This window comes from Hypomesus transpacificus, chromosome 22, assembly GCF_021917145.1.
Source record: "Hypomesus transpacificus isolate Combined female chromosome 22, fHypTra1, whole genome shotgun sequence".
Classification (NCBI taxonomy): domain Eukaryota; kingdom Metazoa; phylum Chordata; class Actinopteri; order Osmeriformes; family Osmeridae; genus Hypomesus; species Hypomesus transpacificus.
Window position 1 is genome coordinate 8,249,230 of NC_061081.1, and position 21,980 is coordinate 8,271,209.

Genomic DNA, 21,980 nt, shown 5'->3' on the forward strand with positions numbered 1-21,980 from the left:
TAAACAGTATGGTTAGGGTCTTATCATTCTTGAAAATTGAAAGTACAATGGACAGTGTTGGGGTGGTAAATCATCAAACTAAGCAAGGACGATTAAATAATTAGGAGGCAATAAACAAGCTGTAAAGGATCAGCAGTATTAGCATTGTCAAGAAAATAGCAAAATGGCATCTCCTCAAAACATGCTGGATCTGAATCAAGTCAAAACAAATGTGGATTAAAGGGTTTTAGATCCCATCCCTGTAGCCTTGCAGTTCAGGCAGTCATTCTCTTCTGAAGCAGGGAACCGAGGTTAGCGTAGCTCTGGGTTTCACAAGCCTTGTAGGATTCAGACATGACTTATCTTACCCTCCACATAGAATCCTCTTGATCACAAAATGGTGTCTGTCCCACAGGAAGCTCCTGAGACGCTTCAAAGAAAGACTCCTCTGTGTGGGACAGTTCCTGGGTGACTTTGCTTGGTTCATCTGGAGGTTCTTGGACATCGTCAAAGTCCTCACTCCCGGAGGACAGTAGGGAGCCACACTCTGGCCTGCCGAGTGAAAAGCGGACCGTCCCTTTGGGGTGTTTTCGCTGTTGGTCACAAAGACGGCCTGGCTGGCTGCCTGCCTGGCTTAGATTAGATCGTTTCTTAGGTTCATCCCGCTCATTCTCTGAGAAGTCTGAAAAGGCCTGTTTGCAGTCAAAGTAAGACTCGGTATCCGAGTCTTCTTTGTGCATACTACCTTGCACAATGTCAACATACATTGGAGGCTTAGGCTTGTATTGATTGGAGGGTGAGGCGTATGTCTCATTGTATTGGGGTGAAACACTGAGCTCCACAGAGAGATCTTCATCCTGGGTTGATAAAGTCTGCACTCCAGGTTTGGCTGAACTGGTCTGAGTCGAAGGGGGGTCCATGTCCACTGGGGTCGTTGAATCACTAGATGTCCCTTCTGAGTTGACTTTAACCTTGACTTCCTTTGATGAAGTATTATCACAATTAGGACTTGAAAACGGAGTCAGTTCCTCCAAGTTGAAAAGTCGGTAGTCTGTGACGGCCTCTGCAGTAACTGAGACAGGCTTGGGGAAAGGTTCTTGATACTGGTTGGTCTCGGGTGGAGACTTAATTCTAAGAATTGAAAGTTCTTGGGTTTTTTGTGTGGGATTATAACTTCCAACATTGCTTTGTTCATCAGTTGAATCCTCAACTTCATTAAATACTTGACATCGCTCAATGTTACTTTTTTCAACTGATACTGGTTTGATATATTCATCTTCAAGTACTTCATGCTTGTGTTCAGGGACTGTAAGTTCATCTGTAGCTGCAGAATCAGTCCAAAGATCTGAAGATGCGTCACCTGTAGGTACATCATGTCTGAGAGTCTGGAACTCTTGGATCTGAACGTTAAATTCTGAACACATTTCTTGAGCCTCACAGCACTTTTCAGAAGATTCTGGAATTCTATCTGATTTTGAATTAATTGTCGTGTCAGCACTGGAACCACTTATATCACAATTTACTGCTCTGTGAGTGAGCATTGAGGCCAAAGGACTCAAATCACTGAAATAAACAGGATCGGCCAAGACTTGAGTTGGTTCTGTTGAAGTTTTTATCAGATCTGGAGTTATTCTAAAAACCTGAGGTTCGGTTACATGACTTTGGGATGGATCTCCTAATGTCAACAGTTCTGCCTCGGTTGGTGTTTCTGCAAGATGTATGGAGGCTTTTTCACCCTCACAGAACTGTCTGTCATCTTCTGGGGAGAGGTCCTTAAACTCAATGTAAGGTTGTAGAATTTCTGGACTGTCCTCACTGGATTCGGAGGCCAGTGGGTCTATGGGCAAAAGTGTCTCTGGTCTAAACTTTGACTTTATGTCTTCAAGTTCTGACAAAAGCTGGTCAAGTTTAGGGGATACAGACTCAGATGTTGGAAGATCCTCTCCCAGATCCGAGCTGTCCTGGGACATATGACTGAGTAGATCAGGTATGACAGGGGTGTGTGATGGTGATGAAGAGGTGGAGGAGTCTCTGCTCTGTTTAGATGGTTTTCTATGTCCTTCCTGTGATAACCTGCTGCCCTCAACAGTTAAAGGAGAAGGCTCCTGACTAAAATCACGTAGTTCTAGAGCTTCGGATGGGAGAATGTTCCTTAGTTTCAGAGACATAGATGGAATTTCATCTGTTGTACTGTGTTCTAAAACCACATGTTCATGTTCTGAAGACTCTGACAGGTCCTTCATTGGATAATCTGTGGGGACCTGAATGGAAATGATGAAATGGAATGGAAAACAAATGAGATGGAAACACTGATGAATGACTCATCAATTCTGAATAGTACAATACAAATCAACCATGAAGTGCACTTTAATAGCCTCATACAGATCAATGTAGCCAATCTCCACATTCAAAAATGCCAATTATGTTTTCATGATAGGCAACTATTAATACCATAAACAAAGGACTTCCAGTCAAAGAGTGAGCAAACCAGCACAACTATGTATAACAACTTTGTATATTGATCTCAAAATGCAGTAGATTTAATATTTTATCAAAACCCACGGGTTCTCCCCAAATACTACAAAACTACAAACATAGCACGACAAAAATTATAAACCACACATTCATTGTCTCTTATGATTTCTGATGACACAATGTGATTAGCAGCAAGTCTATGGTGTTGAGACCCTAGAAGATCTCTCACTACTTCCAATTAGTTTTTAAGCCAGCTGGTCAATCCTGTTTTAAAGCAAACATGCCACTGCATGTCAGTCTTCTAGAGCTACGGCGATATTAGTAAAAGCCGGAGCGTAAAGATCTAGGCAATGCTCGTTCACTCCACATTGGCGTCCACACTCTTTTCCAAAGCATCATAGCATTCTCTGCCAAACCAAAGCTCCCGTGGTCTTACCGACAACAAGGAGACTCTGCTGTTCTTCTCTTTCATCATCAGTCTTGCCAGGTCTTTGTTGTTGGAATATGGCTCAATGCCCGGTTTAACTTCCGGGTGTATCCACTTCAAAATAACACGACTCCCTCTTGAGTACTTAGATTGGGTACTTGTTTGGTGTTGTACAGGGAAAGCCTCCTCCAGCCACACAGCCTGAGATCCCTCATGGTGTTTGCCAGATGGCACATGACTTAACTCAGAGGACGACGGGTCGATTCTGTGAGATGTCATCTGTTCTACATCATTGCAGGGTTTACTGGTGCTGTGTGGGGAGGAGGCTCTACAAAAAAACTGCTCTACGATTCTGTGGGTTTGGCAACAGGTGTGGAAGTAAAAAGTAAAGGGGGCGTCGTTTGATTCGGTATTGGGTCTCCGGTGTTCTGATTGGACATCAGGCCACCAGTCATATTCTAAAAAATCTTGTTTTGAATGTAAAGTAGGAGACTGTTTCTCATTATGTTGATTTGTAGCACTCTCTGTGTTTGACCAGATAGAATCAGGTGAACAAGGTCGGACCTCACTAGACAAATCCTCCAGACAAAACTCCTCCCAGTCTGTTTCTGACATCACAGATTCAGGCTGAGAACTTCTCCCTGCTGTTGTCATGGTAAATATAGAGAGAGCAGGTGCAAATTGGGGAACTGGTGAGTCTGGAGAGAGAGGCCGATACTCACACAGCGATGTCATGGATTCGGGGGAAGATGGCCTTAATTCAGAAAACCAGTTTTCAAGGAATGAAAGAGAGTAGTCATTCTCTGATGTTAGTGAATCAGGTGAGAATGGTCTGAATATGGTTGGAATATCACAACAACGTTCATCTTCACCCTCGGATATAAATGTCTCTGGCGAACCTGCTCTGTTCTCAGTTAACACAGCATCAAAGTTTACACCAGAGAACTCATGGTCGGAACCTACTGACTCTGGTGATGTAGATGTACTGCTCGTGAAGAATAAGTAATAATCACAACACTGAGTTTCAAACTGGGGAACTGGTGAGTCTGGAGTGAGGGGTTGGTACTCATCTAATGATCTCACTGAATCTGGGGAACATGTCATATTCTCTGAGAACCATGGCTCAAACAACAATAAATCATCATCTGAAGTTATGGATTCTGGTGACAATGGTCTGTGTTTGGGAGACTTTCTTTCTAAAACACATTTGGTGGATGTGATAGATTCTGGTGAATCTGGTCGTTTCTCAGTCACCAATTCCTCCAGACACACATCTGAATATTCTAGGTCTGAAACGACTGATTCAGGTGAGGATACTCTATTGCCTGTAAATGACAGATAATAATGACAACATTCAGATCTGAACTGGGGTACGGGAGAGTCAGATGAGAGGAGTCTATACTCATCAAGTGATGCCACAGAGTCAGGTGAAGAAGGCCTCAAGTCAGTGAACAGGTGGTTGAGATGTAAAAGGTTTTCATCATTGTCTGAATTGAAAGATTCAGGGGAGAGAGGTTGGTACTCAGGCAGGAGAGATAGTTGGACAAACTCCCATTCGAACAAGACAGGGGAAGGGCTCCTGATTTCTGCCATCACTGGTAAGGAGGAGTCAAGTACATCCTCAGAATCTATAATTGTCTTATCAGCTTTAAAGTCTGTCAGCGATGAATAATCTCCTATTTTCTCATCAAAAAGATCCTCAGACTCAGTCTGTTGTGATTCTATCACCTCTGTCTCTTTAAGAATAACTATTTCCGAATCAGACATTATATCAAGCTTTGGCTCTTCATCAATATGTATTCTGGCTTTATTTAAAGTTTCCCTCTGAATGTCAACAGCTCTTCTAGCCCCCTGCCTTCCTCCTCCTGTGCATTCAAATACACCTGTCTTACTCTTGTAGGTTTCACCTTTGTATAGTGGATCGTTCATATGAGCCATTAACTTGCATTGAACGGCCTTGTAAACCAGGGTATATTCTGTAGTCAATGTCCTACCTTTATAAACATCACACATGACCTGTGAAGGGGGAGTGACATCTGCCTGCTGTTCAGTTAGAGGTGTTTCTGAAAGACCAACATCCTCAGGTGCTGTAAATCTACCTTCAGACAGATCTATATTAACCTGGGATAATGGTATGACATTCTCATGTGGACAAGTTGTTTCTGTAATATTAGTCTCCGTCATTTGAGTTTTTGGTTTTTGATTAGACTGATTTTGTTGCGCTTCTAGAGCACCTGCAATGTCCTCACTATCTGACCAGATAGAATCAGGCGAACAGGGTCGGACCTCACTAAACACATCCTCCAGACAAAACTCCTCCCAGTCTGTTTCTGACATCACAGATTCAGGCGGAGAACTTCTCCCTGCTGTTGTCATGGTAAATATAGAGAGAGCAGGTGCAAATTGGGGAACTGGTGAGTCTGGAGAGAGAGGCCGATACTCAAACAGCGATGTCATGGATTCGGGGGAAGATGGCCTTAATTCAGAAAAACAATATTCAAGGAATGAAAGAGGGTAGTCATTCTCTGACGTTAGTGAATCGGGTGAGAATGGTCTGAATATGGTTGGGATATCATCACAGTGTTCATCTTCACCCTTGGATATAAATGTCTCTGGTGAATCTGCTCTGTTCTGAGTAAACACAGCATCAAAGTTTAAACCACAGGATTCATGGTCGGAAGCTATTGACTCTGGTGATGAAGATGTACTGTGTGTGAAGAATAAGTAATAATCACAACACTGAGTTTCAAACTGGGGAACTGGTGAGTCTGGCGAGAGGGGCTGATACTCATCTAATGATCTCACTGAATCTGGGGAACATGTCATATTCTCTGAGAACCATGGCTCAAACAACAATAAATCATCATCTGAAGTTATTGATTCTGGTGACAATGGTCTGTGTTTGGGAGACTTTCTTTCTAAAACACTTTTGGTGGATGTGATAGATTCTGGTGAATCTGGTCGTTTCTCAGTCACCAATTCCTCCAGACACACATCTGAATATTCTAGGTCTGAAACGACTGATTCAGGTGAGGATACTCTATTGCCTGTAAATGATAGATAATAATGACAACATTCAGATCTGAACTGGGGTACGGGAGAGTCAGGTAAGAGGAGTCTATACTCATCAAGTGATGCCACAGAGTCAGGTGAAGAAGGCCTCATGTCAGTGAACAGGTGGTTGAGATGTAAAAGGTTTTCATCATTGTCTGAATTGAAAGATTCAGGGGAGAGAGGTTGGTACTCAGGCAGGGGAGATAGTTGGACAAACTCCCATTCGAACAAGACAGGGGAAGGGCTCCTGATTTCTGCCATCACTGGTAAGGAAGAGTCAAGTACATCCTCAGAATCTATAATTGTCTTATCAGCTTTAAAGTCTGTCAGCGATGAATCATCTCCTATTTTCTCATCAAAAAGATCCTCAGACTCAGTCTGTTGTGATTCTATCACCTCTGTCTCTTTAAGAATAACTATTTCCGAATCAGACATTATATCAAGCTTTGGCTCTTCATCAATATCTGTTCTGGCTTTATTTAAAGTTTCCCTCTGAATGTCAACAGCTCTTCTAGCCCCCTGCCTTCCTCCTCCTGCGCATTCAAATACACCTGTCTTACTCTTGTAGGTTTCACCTTTGTATAGTGGATCGTTCATATGAGCCATTAACTTGCATTGAACGGCCTTGTAAACCAGGGTATATTCTGTAGTCAATGTCCTACCTTTATAAACATCACACATGACCTGTGAAAGGGGAGTGGCATCTGCCTTCTGTTCAGTTAGAGGTGTTTCTGAAAGACCAACATCCTCAGGTGCTGTAAAGCTACCTTCAGACAGATCTATATTAACCTGGGATAATGGTATGACATTCTCATGTGGACAGGTTGTTTCTGTAATATTAGTCTCCGTCATTTGAGTTTTTGGTTTTTGATTAGACTGATTTTGTTGCGCTTCTAGAGCATCTGCAATGTCCTCACTATCTGACCAGATAGAATCAGGCGAACAGGGTCGGACCTCACTAAACACATCCTCCAGACAAAACTCCTCCCAGTCTGTTTCTGACATCACAGATTCAGACGGAGAACTTCTCCCTGCTGTTGTCATGGTAAATATAGAGAGAGCAGGTGCAAATTGGGGAACTGGTGAGTCTGGAGAGAGAGGCCGATACTCAAACAGCGATGTCATGGATTCGGGGGAAGATGGCCTTAATTCAGAAAAACAATATTCAAGGAATGAAAGAGAGTATTCATTCTCTGACGTTAGTGAATCGGGTGAGAATGGTCTGAATATGGTTGGGATATCATCATAGTGTTCATCTTCACCCTCGGATATAAATGTCTCTGGTGAATCTGCTCTGTTCTCAGTAAACACAGCATCAAAGTTTAAACCACAGGATTCATGGTCGGAAGCTATTGACTCTGGTGATGAAGATGTACTGCTCGTGAAGAATAAATAATAATCACAACACTGAGTTTCAAACTGGGGAACTGGTGAGTCTGGAGAGAGGGGTTGATACTCATCTAATGATCTCACTGAATCTGGGGAACATGTTGTTGAACTGAACCAGAACTGTGGAAATGAGAAACTGTTCTCAGATGTCAATGATTCTGGTGAGAGTGGTCTGTCATTTATGTTAGCTTTGTCTATGTACAACACAGACTGACTTGTAGGCATTACTGAATCGGGGGAATCTTGTCCTTCCCCAGTGAACAATTCTTCATGGCACCATTCAAAGGACTCAATGTCAGAACTAAATGACTGAGTTAACAATGGACAACTCCCACTAAAATGCAAATAGTAGTCACAATGTTCAGCTCTAAAATGAGGTGTTGGAGAATCAGGAGATAGAGGTCTATCCTCATCAAATGAGGAAAGGGATTTGATTTTCGAAATTTTCGACATGGGATGAAAATAAACTTTTGATGTTAACAATTTTGGTGAATGTAATGTCTGAGTCATCTCCATAAAACCAGCTAAATCACTATGGGATGCATACGATTCAGGAGTGTCTGGTCTGTTTTCAGCTAATTGTTCTTTGAAACACAAATCGGAATAGTCCAGTTCTGAAGGTACTGGTTCTCGCGAGTCATTAAAGGAACTAAGGGAATCCGGTCTAATCTTGACCTCAGATTTATCATTGGATCCAAAAGCAAGTCCATTCCACTCATCAAGAGAATCTTCTATTGCTGAGAATGGTGGCAACTGCAGGGACCAAAACTGTGTATTACTTAAGTCAAGCTGTATATACCCTGTTTTTGTGGGACTCTTCATGAATGGGAAAACTATTTGTTCAGGTGAGGGAGGTCTGTCATTCATGTCAAAAGTCTCGGATAGAGGAACGAGAGGTTTTGCATGACTGCGTAGTACACCTGATTCTGGGGAAACTGAGGTAGCTGCTGGAAACTCAATCATGTAGGATTCTGTTCTTTTGATAAAATGGAAGACAATTGGCTCAGGTGAGAGAGGTCTAGCATTCATGTCAAAAGCCTCTACATATTCTTCTGAATACTCAACATCTGATATCAAAGATTCTGGAGAGGATGACCTGCTTTCACAGTATGAATTTGACCAATCTGGTGGCAGGGGTCTAAACTGAGGAACAGGGGAGTCAGGACAGAGAGGTTGGTACTCAGTAAACAAAGCTTCTGATTCGGGAGAAGATGGCCTTGATTCTGAGATCCAGTATTCTAGGAAAGAGAGGATGTATTGATTCTCTGAGGTTAGGGAGTCAGGTGAGAGAGGTCTTAACATGGTAGATATCTCATAACTCTCCTCATATCCACCCTTTAAGAGACACGACTCTGGTGAGTGTGGTCTGTTCTCATCAAAAAGGTCCTCAAGGTAAAAACCAGAGAACTCTAGGTGTGATGACACTGACAGAGGTGACATAGGTCTGCTTCTGTTGTACTGCAGATAATAATCACAGTATTGAGGCCTGAAATGGGTAAGACTGTACCTCTCCAATGATGTGATAGAGTCAGGGGAGGAAGGTCGAGATTCTGAGAACCAGCTCTGAAGGAAGGTAGAGTCATAGTCTGAGACTGATTCTGGAGTCAGAGGTCTGTATCTCAACACATCCCATTCAATGGATTCAACATTGTCTGATATAAATGTTTTTGGAGAATCGGGTCTATCCTCATTAAACAGGTCTTCAAAGTTCCACTCAGCAAAGTCAAAGTCTGAAATTGCTGACTCGGGTGATGAGTGCCTATCTCCGTTAAACAGTAAATAATAGTCACAATATTGATGACTTAAATTATCAGCCAATGAGGCAACAGATTCAGGAGAGGATGGCCTAGACTCTGAAAATGTTTGACATAGGAATGAAAAATTGCTGTCAGATGTTAATGATTCCGGGGAGAGAGGTCTGCATTTTATTAAATGTGTATCTAACGCTTCTGATTCGGGAGAAGGTGGCTGTAACTCTGAGATCCAGTGTTTTAGGAAAGAGAGGATGTATTGATTCTCTGAGGTTAGGGAGACAGGTGAGAGAGGTCTTAACATGGTAGATATTCCATAACTCTCCTCATATCCACCCTCTGAGAGACACGACTCTGGTGAGTCTGGTCTGTTCTCATCAAAAAGGTCCTCAAGGTAATAACCAGAGAACTCCAGGTCTGAAGACACTGACAGAGGTGACACAGGTCTGCTTCTGTTGTACTGCAGATAATAATCACAGTATTGAGGCCTGAAATGGGTAAGACTGTACCTCTCCAATGATGTGATAGAGTAAGGGGAGGACGGCCTACAAACCCACAGATCCAGGAACGAGAAGCTGTTCTCAGAAGTCAAGGATTCTGGTGCAAGAGGTCTGAAGTTCATTAGATGTGTATTTGATGTTTCTGTTTGATTAGATACAGGGCTAATATCTACGATTGACTCAGATGAGAACGGTACTACCAATGGAAACTCCAAAATGTTACAAGATCTTTCCAATAAGTGGAAGACCATCGGCTCAGGTGATGATGATCTGTCATTTACGTCAAAACTGTTGAAATATTCCTCACCATATTCAATATCGGAAATAAAAGATTCGGGTGAGGATGATCTTGTCTCCCAGAATGAGCGGCCTATCAGAGGGGCTCTAAAATGGGGAAGAGGAGAGTCAGGAGATAGCAATCTAAATTCATCAAGGGCGCCAGCATATTCAGGTGAAGAGGCTCGAGTCTCTGCAAACCAAAGATCAAGGAATAAGAAACTGCTTTCCGAGGTCAATGATTCTGGGGAGAGAGGTCTGTACTTTGAGCAGCACTCATCTACATACAATACTTCTCCATTTGTCTCTGAGCCATGACTTAATATGTCAGATTTCACTTCTTTGGCAAATGCTGGGCAGCTCAGACCTTGTATCTGAGGCTGTTGCCTGCCAATAACAGTCAAAGGTTCCTTATGTTGATCATCAGAGAAGCAACAGTCAAGATACAGCAGAGTCCCATCAACATCTGACAAGTCAGATTCAGAAGACGAAGATCTATGATCAATTTCATCTGGCTCCCTTACCTTGTCACTTATTGTAGCAGGAGATTCACAATAAGATCTCTGAATTCCAGTGGACCAACAATCCAGAAAAAAGAGTGTACCTTCAGCATCTAAGAACTCAGACTGTGGAGAATTTGGTCTATATGCCGCTAAATCACAACCCTCCATTCCAGAGATAACTGAATATGGGGAATGTGGTCTTTCCTCAGCAAACAACGCATCAAGGTATAAACCAGAGAACTCAAGGTCTGATGCTACAGACTCAGGGGATGAAGATCTACTTCCATTAAATGACAAATAATAACCACAACACTGAGCTCCAAACTGGGGAACAGGAGAATCAGGAGAGAGTGGTCTGTACTCATCTAATGACATGACAGATCCAGGGGATGGTGGTCTAGAGTCTGAAAACAATGGCTCCAGAGAAATATAGTCAGCAAACGAGGATATGGACTCTCGTAACAGTGGTCTGTTATTTCGTGATCCCCACACACCTGTATCAAAATATGTTTCTGATAGATATGATTGTGGGGAACATGGTCTGTTGTTAACAAACAATTCTTCCTGAGAATATTCATGGTCTGAAGCAACTGACTCAGGTGAGGAGCGAGTTGAGAAAACACAGTAGTCTAATATTAAAGGTCTGAACTGAGGAATTGGAGAATCGGGAGAAAGAGGTGTGTACTCATTGAACGATGCTGTTGATTCAGGAGAGGATGGTCTGTTCTCAGGAAGCCAGCAGTTATGGAACAGCAAAGTGCCCCCATTATCAGAAATGAGCCACTCAGGGTATAGCGTTCCAGATGTCATTGCACCAATTTCAATCCAATCTTTAAATTCACAGTTTGATATGTATGAGGAGGGGGAGTCGGTTCTGTTCTGATTAAACAGTCCCTCAAAGCATGAATCTGAATATTCAATATCTGGTGGCATTGAGACTGGGGCTGAACGTTTTTGTACATCGTATAAAAGAAAATAATTACACCACTTCTGTTTGAGCTGTGACTGAGGCAAGACTGATGAAAAACACGCTTCATTGGATGAGTCAAAGGAGGAGGGTCGAGAATCTGAGAACCAGCTCTGAAGGAAGGAATACTCATAGTCTGAGGAGATTGATTCTGTAGACAGGGGCCTGTATCTAAACAAATTCAATTTAATTGTTTCACTGCAGTCTGATATAAATGATTCAGGAGAATCGGGTCTTTCCGTGGCAAACAGGTCTTCTAGACAGAATTCCGCAAAGTCAATGTCTGAAATTACTGAATGAGGAGAGGAGGACCTATCTCCATTAAATGATAAATAATAGTCACAATATTGATGAAATAGTGTGGGGTCATGTAATGATAAAACGGATTCTGGAGAAGATGCTCTGGACTCTGAGAACCAGTCCTCATGGAATGAGAAATGACTCTCAGACGTCAATAATTCTGGTGAGAAAGGTTTCAATTGCAGCAAATCCATGCGTCCTCCAAACTCACTTTCTGACTTTACTGAATCAGGGGAATCTGGTCTATTTCCAGAGAACATGTCCTCAAGGCAAGAACTAGTGTCAGAACCAACCGACTGAGGTGATGAAGATCTACTACCTGAAAAAGGTAAATAGTAATTACAATACTCAGTTAAGAACTGGGGAATTGGAGACTCAGGGGAGAGAGGTTGATGTTCATCCACTGAAGCGACAGATACTGGAAAGGTCGGTCTTAACTCTGAGAACCAATGCCCTGGGAATAAAAAATAATTTTCTAAAGTTACTGACTCTGGTGATAAGGGCCTGTCATTTATTTCATCGCTTTGTGTTTTACTCCTATACAGTGGCATGGATTCAGGTGAATCTGATCTGTTCTCAGCAAATAATTCTTCTAGGCACAAGTCTGAGTAGCTCAGGTCTGATGTCAGTGATTCTGTTGAAGAAGATCTGTGTTCAGAAAAGTAAGACTGACATTCCAAAATCCATGTTCTAAACTGGGGGACCGGAGAGTCAGGGGAGAGGGTTCTGTACTCATCAAAAGAGCCAACTGACTCTGCGCTGCTCTCTCTGAATATCTCCAGACACACATCTGGATATTCTAGTTCCAGATGTGAAGAACTCACTGATTCAGGTGAGGATGATCTATGGCCTGTAAATGACAGATAATAATTACAACATTCAGATCTGAACTGGGGTATAGGAAAGTCAGGTGACAGGACTCTGTACTCATCAAGTGATGCTACAGACTCAGGTGAAGAAGGCCTTATGTCAGTGAACAAGTAATCAAGATAGATATCAGAATCATCTACCTCAGAAGTCACAGGTGACCATGATCGATCCTCTCCCTCCATCATAGTAAACTCAGCGTTTAGAGGACTGTACTCAGGTACTGGAGAATCAGGGGACAAAGGTCTGTGCTCATCCACAGATTCATAGGATTCTGGTGAATTGGAGTGGTAGTCTTCAGAAAATACAGAGGGGTAGTTAGGACTAAGGACACAGTCAGTATCCATAGCAACGAGGGCAGACTCATGACACTCCAGTGTTAGGGGTTCTAAGTACTCAATGATATTAGTAGCACTCTTTAGTGGGGACCTGGAGCCATCTGACCTTGATGTGAAAGACCTGCTGCCATCCAAGTCTATGACAGAATCAGGAGACAACACCATCTGTTTCATATGAGAGGAGTCACGTGACACTGCCCTATCAGCGCTCAATGACAAAACAGACTCAGGTGAGGACATCACCCCTGGTCCAATGGGTGAAAAACCCTGCCCAGATGCAGGTGAGGCATATTTCTTGTCAGACTCCATAGATGTTGGGGTTGAAGATTGTCTGTCTGGGAGTGCTGAGTGCCAAGTTATGCTGTGTTGGCTTATTGATATGAAGACGTGTGATGCGAAGGATTTTGGCTCAGAGATATAGGATGTTTTTGCTCTGACTATGACAGGATCAGTGTTTGGGTTCACAGTGTTGCAACTGAGCTGACACGGATGATCAGTTGAGTCATGTGCTATCTGAGTAGACCCAATGGTTTGAATAATGGATCCATCTTTAACCACCCTGCATTGAGTAACAGAAACGCTAGGCTTAGCTGTAGAAAAAACCTCTTCTGGCTCATCAATGAAGTGAAGCTCAGAATCCATGTGTTCTGGATGGGAACTGATAACTCCGAACAGCTGTTTGCACTCCTGACTTTTCTCCTGCCATGACCCATGAGGCTCAAGGCCCATCTCAACAGGAACACTAGGGACCTTTATTTCACTCTGACCCTCTGGGCAAGAGTGCTTTGGGCCTCTATTGTCTCTGGTGAAATGGTCAGGGTCACAGGTCTCTCGGGCAGGGTGGGCCGAACACATTTCCTTGAACCCACTCCAAAGTTCATTAAAGTCAGTCTCAGCCTGGTCAGACTCTGACAGGCTCAGACTAAAGTCCCTGATTGATATGGGGGATGACATCATGAGCAGGTCAGGTGACAGCCAGTGCCTATCAGGGGACGTTTTGCATCTGACATGGCGACCATCTTGAATGCTATTGTTGACGCCAGCTGGCAGGGGCCCAGTGGCACCTCCTGAGGGCTGAACTGGAACATTGTGGGTCCCCTGACCTGCTCTCCCCCTGTACTGGGGATCATACACGTGAGACGCAAGACTCCACAGACGTACTTCTCTTGGGTTGGGTGGAGGACTTACTTGCTCATCTATGTTGTCTAAGGCCTTTGACTCTTGTGTCATGACGTCCTCCGACGTCCACACATTAGGGTTCAGTTCACTTAAAAAAAAAAAATATGAAAGGAGACAAAGTTATAAGTGATCTCTAAATCTTGTTTGTATATTTTGAACAAGAAAAGGTGTTCTCAGCTGCATTCTTTATTTTTCATGATACTGTATGTCTTATCTATTGATAAACGTACTGTGGAATCTCCAGCTCCTCCAGTAGATCACAGTGCATGCTCTCAGAGTGGGTGTGGCCCATAGGCTCCGACCAGGAAGGAATGTCCAAGAGGGAGGCCACTGATAGGTCTTCCTCAGAGACGGCAGGGGGCGGCCTGCGGTCTGACTCCACCATCCGCACCAGTCTGGGGCTGTCTACATCCTCTTGCACTAAGGAGAGGGCGACTGACACTGAGAAGAGAAAACAAGAGAAAACAGAGTGAGAATCATCTCTTATGTCATCTTCTTGATGATAAGAGAGATTGTATCACCATCCCATCTTCAACTTAGACAATAGCGTCACAGTGTACGTCAGAGTGTTAGCTGACCCTAACCTGGAGCCTTTGCAGTTCCTTGTTCGCTGCCTCTGACTCAAGTGTGGAGTTGCTGCATACCTTCACTGTGATCCAGTGTCTTCTCTATCTCTGCATAGGTTCTAGAAGTTTGCTCCTGGACAGATTTGTTCATCTGTGTCTCAATGAGGTGGACTATATCCATACGGTTGATCTTGGTCAGTCTTTTTATCAGGCCATCCTCTGTAGAAAAAGAAACAGCTTACAAGTCAGTCATACGACACAACTCTTCAGTCTGGATGAATCAAAATAGAAACAATGTTTATGGTATACAGTAAAATAGAACAATGTTACTGTGATATAGGTAGAACAGACATTTCAAGTTTGATATCAGGAGGTGTTGGCAGTCGGTACAATACATCAACGTTGGGGTTATAGTACAGACACTAAGAAGCTAATAGCCGTGAGTGGAGAGAGCAGGAGCATGTTAGCAGTAGGAGACAGAGGTTAGCTGCAGGTAGATAAGAGCAGGAAGGTTGTTGCTCCATTACCGGTGGCGTGCTTGCCCTCCCTCTGGGCCCAGCGCTGCAGCAGGGCCTGGCTCTGCTCCTGGAGGGAGTTGGGGTTCTCCGTCCTTACCTGCTGCATCTCATCCTCACTGAACTCCAGTTCCCGGGCCAGCTCTGAAAATAGCCAAGACAAACCGTACTGTCATTTAAACTATTCATTTGCAGACTGATTCAATTCAATTATGAAATACATTGCCCAATACAATGTCCATATCAGCAATTTGATCGACCTTTTCACAAATGTAAAAAACGATCCACCTCTAAGACGATTTGACAAGAAAGTACCTGTCCAGCTGAAGCCAAGCAGGTCGGCAATGATAGCCAGAGTCTCCTCTTTCCTGTCCGCATCATCCTGCCAATCCACTACACACACAGCCAGGACCCAATATTACACTTAAGTCATCACATTCCACGACAGAAAACACCATCTAAATATTTGACATTTAGTGTAATAGCACAATGATTATTTTTACTTCCATATTTTTGGATTTCAATATATATGGCCTCAATGTTATAGGCTGTAGAACAAATGGTTTGTGGAAAGTGAAATGGATCATGAGACTGAGGTGAAAAGTAGTTCTGATCCATATACTGTTATTAGATCAACTTCTGTGTGGTCACAATGGATGTATTAGTGTGGCTGATTAGTGCATAAGCAATGGCAAAAGGGTATTAATCAAAGTATTAATAAAGCTGTGTTAAGATTAGTGAAGCTGCATTATTTCTCCTTGCCTCATACCATCACGTTTCACAACCCAATGGGTATTTGAGATAATTTATATAACGATTCCAGTCAATCTTGAGATTTCATGAACATACAGACATGTATGAAAAAAACAAACAATAGAAAGAATACAGCACAAGATGAAACACAGAACAAAACACGACAACACACAAATGTACACAACTGAAAAGTGACCAATGAATTATCTTGGGAAAATAAAGATCTTGCTGCCACGAAGCAGAGTAGGAGGAAAGGAAGATAAGCACAGACCCATACAGGCTCGGGGGGGAGGATACCTTGATGTTGCTCTGGAGTTTGGTCGTCGACGATTCGCTGCATCTGAGTTTCCACTGTGTCGTCCCAGATGGGTCTCGACTCAAAGACGTCCTCTGTCACAGATGAGGGTCGTGCCCCAAGAGGGAGCCTAGTTTTGGGATCAGAACTAAAAGAGATCGGACTGTCGTATTTGAAGATAACAGAATGTGGACTCTTGGGATCAGCACTACTGACATCTGTGTACACGGCAGATCTGACAGAAGGCTCTGGAACGTCAGAGAGCTGGTCTCCGTCAGCTTGAGAGGAAAAGCAAGCACTTTGTTTCTGTTTGACAGGAAGTCGGGAGGGGAGAGGTGTTGATTTACCAGAGGGGTTATCCCTGTCAGAAAGACTCCTACTGTCTTTTCCCACATCTTTACAAGTCTTAACATCAGCCTCTGATCTAGTCCTGCGCTCCTGGTCTGAGGATTGCTCCTGGGTGTATTTCATAGAACCCGTTTTTAAAGGTATCTTTGATTTGAACTTTCCAGTCTCCTTAGTTGTACTATGCTGATTCGATGACAACGGCGGAGGTGACTCCTGAAAATCTGCAGAGATGTCAGAGGCTGCTGACACACTAGAGGGTGACACCTTGGCTTCAGCTGCAGTGGGCACCTCGATAACTGAGCACAGATCCTCCTCCTCCTCTTCTTCTTCATCTTCCGGGGATGATTCGGAGGAATCCAGGGTCTGGTCTGAGTATACAGAGCGGGTGACAGTGGATGTAGCGGTTTGAAGGTCGGCTATGGTGGAGTCTAGATAACCAAACTCCAGTTCTGTGGGGATCGTTATGTCTTTCTGAGGGTCCCAGACGTAACGGTCTGGAGAACCTAAATGAGAGTCAGTAGAACTTGGCATGCCTGCTTTCAGCAGTGGGTTTCCACTTGCTGGTACATCAGCAGAGTCGGATGGCTCTGTTCTACACAGGCCTCTAGGCATTGGGACAGGGATTTTGATGTGAGCAACCTCAGCCGGTGGTGAAGTTGACTCCACAGCCAAAGGTGTGCTTGGAAGAGGTGACTCAGAGAGATCTTTGGTTTGTCCCACTCTAGCGTCTTCCCCTGCAATCACATCTACGGGGTGATCACCTATGTGGAAAAACTCAAACCCTTCACCTTCCTCACAGCTTCTCCTAGTCATGTCAATGGCACCCCCTCTTGTCATCTCGAAGAGCTTCCCTTCTTGGAACTGAAAAGGGCTTGGGGTTCCCTCTTCAGTTGGTGTCCGGCCTGGTGTGGTGTCAGGGGTTCGCAGCTCCGCAGCAATTCCCAGAATCCTCTGTTCCTCCGCCTCCACACGAGCATTGAATGCTTCATCATCCTCCTCCTCCTCCTCAGTGCAATCAGTCAAAGAGCTCCAAGGCACTAATTCTCCACAAACCGTCATTTCATCAGACTGCATCTCTAATATGTCTTTTTCTCCATATGCACCCTCTCTTCTGTGTTCATCTATGCACATTTCTGGTTTATATGCAACTTCTGAGTCCCCCTGCTCTTTATCAACTTTCTCATATTTATTTCCACAGCTCGGTTGACTGTCTGACACCCTTTCATCTGACAGACTGACACTTAACTGTGACTGATCATGTTTGTCCTCCCTCTCTGTGGATCCCATCTCTTTAGTATTGTCCATGACATCCTCACTCAAGTCCTCTGTGGAAAATGTTTCTTTTTTCTTGATTAAATCATCATTAGTCTGACAGGCTGTCTGAGAATCTATTGAGACTCTCGCAAATAACGTAGTATCACAGTAACCTGGACCTTTACTTTCATCATCTACATGTGGTGATGAAGGCTGCATTCCAGAGAAATGTTCAACATCGTGAGCATTTGATTCCCTTAGGTAAACCTCTTCAGCCTCCCTGTCAGTTGGGATACTGTCAGTGTACATTCCTTCTTCATATTCTCCCGTCTCTGATAAAAATGAGGCACCTGAGAATTTACTACCTTTCCTGATTTTGTCTTCCTCATCCATTTCCTCAAATGTTTTTATCTTGGTGGCCATTTTGAACATCTCCTCCTCTGGTGTGATCTGCCTTTGGGCAGCCTCATCATCTTCTTGAACCCCATCTATTTCAATACCATGGACTAGTTGGTCATCACCCTCTTCCTCATAAATGCTTCTGTCATAGGCATAACAAGCTTTAAGCTGGGAGGCATAGTCCTCATAAACAGCTGCCTTTCTTGGTGTATCTTGATCATTTTCTTGAAAGATGGGCCGTGCTGTGTACGGTTTTGGTTCAGTTGGACTTCCTTCTAGTGAGTCTGGGCAGGGAGAATCCCCAGTTGGGCTTGGGTCAATAGAATCAGGAGATTTATTGGAAGATCTGTCCTCTATGTTTGGACTGTTCTCCAGCGAGTCTCTGTGGGAAGGACATCTCTCCAGGTCATCCATGGGTACTGTGTGTGAAGTCTCCAAGTCTAAAGGTCTGATAGGAAGACCTAAATAATCAGGTCCGTACACCAACCCTCTTTCAATTGACTTGTCTGACTTGCTTTCATGTACCTCTAGAGTCTTCTGACTGGCCTCAGCACAGGCTTGGTGTGTTAAAATTAAGTCTTGGTTGTCCAGGTCAGTGTGTATGACATCTAGTGATTCTCTTACCTCGCTGGTATGCCAGTCCTTTAGAGCGGTAGTTGAGGCCATGTGTGTGTCATGCTCAGAGCCATGTGTAGTAGGAACAGTCTTAGATGACTTCTGCAGATGAACTGTGAGATCCTCTGAGTCACTGTTTGATGAATAAGTACCAGTCTGCATGTGTTCCTCCTCTCTAGAGAATGCATAATCCTTCCATTCTCCCTCCATATCATGCACTTGGTTCACTGTTCCTTTTTCTGTGTTTTCCTCCAACATGTTTTCCTCATATGTGTACAATGTCAGGGTTTCTTGTTTGCAGCCCCGTGTCAGAAACACCTGTTCAAACTTCTCCAGTTCTATGGTGTCCTCCTCTGGTTGGCAAGCAGCGACCACCGGCTGCTTTTCTAGGTAGTGCTCCAAGTCTCCAGTGAGGAGTGATGCCATGCCAGACATGTCCTTCATTGTTGTAGCTGGAATGGAGGTCTTTCTCTCAAGTTTAACTTCCTGTATTACAGGCTCCATGCTTTTAACATCTGAAGAGGTCACAATCTCTGGTTTGTGACCTTTTGGAAGTATTATTTGTTCTAATCTCTCCTGGATGATAGTTTCTTCCTCTGGTTGGCTTGAAGTGACTACGGGCTGCTCATCCAGATACCGGTCCAAGTCTCCAGTGAGGAGTGACTCCATGCCAGACATGTCCTTCACTGTTGAACCCTTAATGGAGGTCTTTCTCTCAAGCTTGACTTCCTGTGCTACAGACTCCTCAGCTAAAATGTTATAAGTAATCTCTTTGGCATCTTCAAAATCTGCATGAGTTTCAGCAATTGACTTGTCTGACTTGCTTTCATGTACCTCTAGAGTCTTCTGACTGGCCTCAGCACAGGCTTGGTCTGTTAAAATGGAGTCTTGGTTGTCCAGGTCAGTGTGTATGACATGTAGTGATTCTCTTACCTCGCTGGTATGCCAGTCCTTTAGAGCGGTAGTTGAGGCCATGTGTGTGTCATGCTCAGAGCCATGTGTAGTAGGAACAGTCTTAGATGACTTCTGCAGGTGAACTGTGAGATCCTCTGAGTCACTGTTTGATGAATAAGTACCAGTCTGCATGTGTTCCTCCTCTCTAGAGAATGCATAATCCTTCCATTCTCCTTCCATATTTTCCTTCAACATGTTTTCCTCATCTGTGTACAATGTCAGGGTTTCTTGTTTGCGGCCCCGTGTCAGAAACACCTGTTCAAACTTCTCCAGTTCTATGGTGTCCTCCTCTGGTTGGCAAGCAGCGACCACAGGCTGCTTTTCTAGGTAGTGCTCCAAGTCTCCAGTGAGGAGTGATGCCATGCCAGACATGTCCTTCACTGTTGTAGCTGGAATGGAGGTCTTTCTCTCAAGCTTGACTTCCTGTATTACAGGCTCCATGCTCTTAACATCTGAAGAGGTCATCATGTCTGGTTTGTGACCCTTTGCAAGTATTATTTGTTCAAATCTCTCCTGGATGATAGTTTCGTCCTCTGGTTGGCTTGAAGTGACTACGGGCTGCTCATCCAGATACCGGTCCAAGTCTCCAGTGAGGAGTGACTCTATGCCAGACATGTCCTTCACTGTTGAAGCCTTAATGAAGGTCTTTCTCTCAAGCTTGACTTCCTGTGCTACAGACTCCTCAGCTAAAATGTTATGAGTAATCTCTTTAGCATCTTCAAAATCTGCATGAGTTTCAGCAATTGACTTGTCTGACTTGCTTTCATGTACCTCTAGAGTCTTCTGACTGGCCTCAGCACAGGCTTGGTCTGTTAAAATGGAGTCTTGGTTGTCCAGGTCAGTGTGTATGACATCTAGTGATTCTCTTACCTCGCTGGTATGCCAGTCCTTTAGAGCGGTAGTTGAGGCCATGTGTGTGTCATGCTCAGAGCCATGTGTAGTAGGAACAGTCTTAGATGACTTCTGCAGGTGAACTGTGAGATCCTCTGAGTCACTGTTTGATGAATAAGTACCAGTCTGCATGTGTTCCTCCTCTCTAGAGAATGCATAATCCTTCCATTCTCCTTCCATATTTTCCTCCAACATGTTTTCCTCATCTGTGTACAATGTCAGGGTTTCTTGTTTGCGGCCCCGTGTCAGAAACACCTGTTCAAACTTCTCCAGTTCTATGGTGTCCTCCTCTGGTTGGCAAGCAGCGACCACAGGCTGCTTTTCTAGGTAGTGCTCCAAGTCTCCAGTGAGGAGTGATGCCATGCCAGACATGTCCTTCACTGTTGTAGCTGGAATGGAGGTCTTTCTCTCAATCTTGACTTCCTGTAATACAGGCTCCATGCTCTTAACATCTGAAGAGGTCATCATTTCTGGTTTGTGACCCTTTGCAAGTATTATTTGTTCAAATCTCTCCTGGATGATAGTCTCTTCCTCTGGTTGGCTTGAAGTGACAATGGGCTGCTCATCCAGATACCGGTCCAAGTCTCTAGTGAGGAGTGACTCCATGCCAGACATGTCTTTCACTGTCGCAACCTTAATGGAAGTCTTTCTCTCAAGCTTGACTTCCTGTGCTACAGACTCCTCAGCTAAAATGTTATGAGTAATCTCTTTGGCGTCTTCAAAATCTGCATGAGTTTCAGCAAAATGTAATTGGTCACCAGAAACTTCTTTCACTGTATCTTCTTTACCTTTGTCTACTTCAACTGTCTTCATATCTTCCAAAGACATGTTTTCATCTTTAGAAGAGAAGGTGATGTCGTCTAGGTCCGTTTGGGTCATATCTACTAGCGATTCATGTTTCTCACTGTCTCCAGAGCTTGAGTGTGGCGTCCTGCGACCCACACTGCTGACTGACGTACGCCCCATAGCTATTCTTTCCCCATAGCTATTATGTTCCAGACTCTCTGAGCTTGAGTGTGGCGTCCTGTGACCCACACTACTGACTGACGCACGCCCCATAGCTATTCTTTCCCCATAGCTATTATGTTCCAGACTCTCTGAGCTTGCAACCACATCTCTCACATGACACTCACTCTTAGAGTAAAAGTCACCGTCGTCATCGCTTACACACTCACTGAAGTAAGCGGTAGGGTGGGTGTCATGGATTCCAGCAAAGAACTCCTTATTAGTGGTGTTCAGTTGGTGGTTCTTGTCACGTGTGGATGAGGTCTGTCTGAACAGCTGGTACTCAGGACTCTCCTCCAGCTCAGCCTTGATATCAGCACTGAAGTCCTCGGAGGGTCTTCTGTCTGGGCTGATCTGTAAGTCTTCAGATCGCCTCCTGT

General features: G+C 43.9%; 1 protein-coding gene across 6 annotated transcripts in view; it reads right to left on the minus strand.

Annotated features, from left to right (window-relative positions):
* ank2a (ankyrin 2a, neuronal) overlaps window positions 1–21,980 on the minus strand; it is a 51,865-nt gene that overhangs the window by 4,163 nt on the left and 25,722 nt on the right. The window contains exons 1-7 of one of the 6 annotated variants that reach the window (XM_047044979.1): window positions 16,137–21,851; window positions 15,402–15,479; window positions 15,099–15,230; window positions 14,650–14,790; window positions 14,236–14,446; window positions 14,015–14,093; window positions 348–2,240 (exon numbers count right to left, since the gene is read on the minus strand). In XM_047044979.1, the coding sequence (XP_046900935.1) occupies window positions 348–2,240; window positions 14,015–14,093; window positions 14,236–14,446; window positions 14,650–14,790; window positions 15,099–15,230; window positions 15,402–15,479; window positions 16,137–21,654 (8,052 nt within the window). In that variant the 5' untranslated portion in view covers window positions 21,655–21,851. Of the gene's footprint in view, window positions 1–347; window positions 2,241–2,890; window positions 9,284–14,014; window positions 14,094–14,235; window positions 14,447–14,649; window positions 14,791–15,098; window positions 15,231–15,401; window positions 15,480–16,136; window positions 21,852–21,980 lie in introns of those variants that run through there. The other 5 variants (XM_047044980.1, XM_047044982.1, XM_047044983.1 and 2 more) reach the window with 5 other exon arrangements.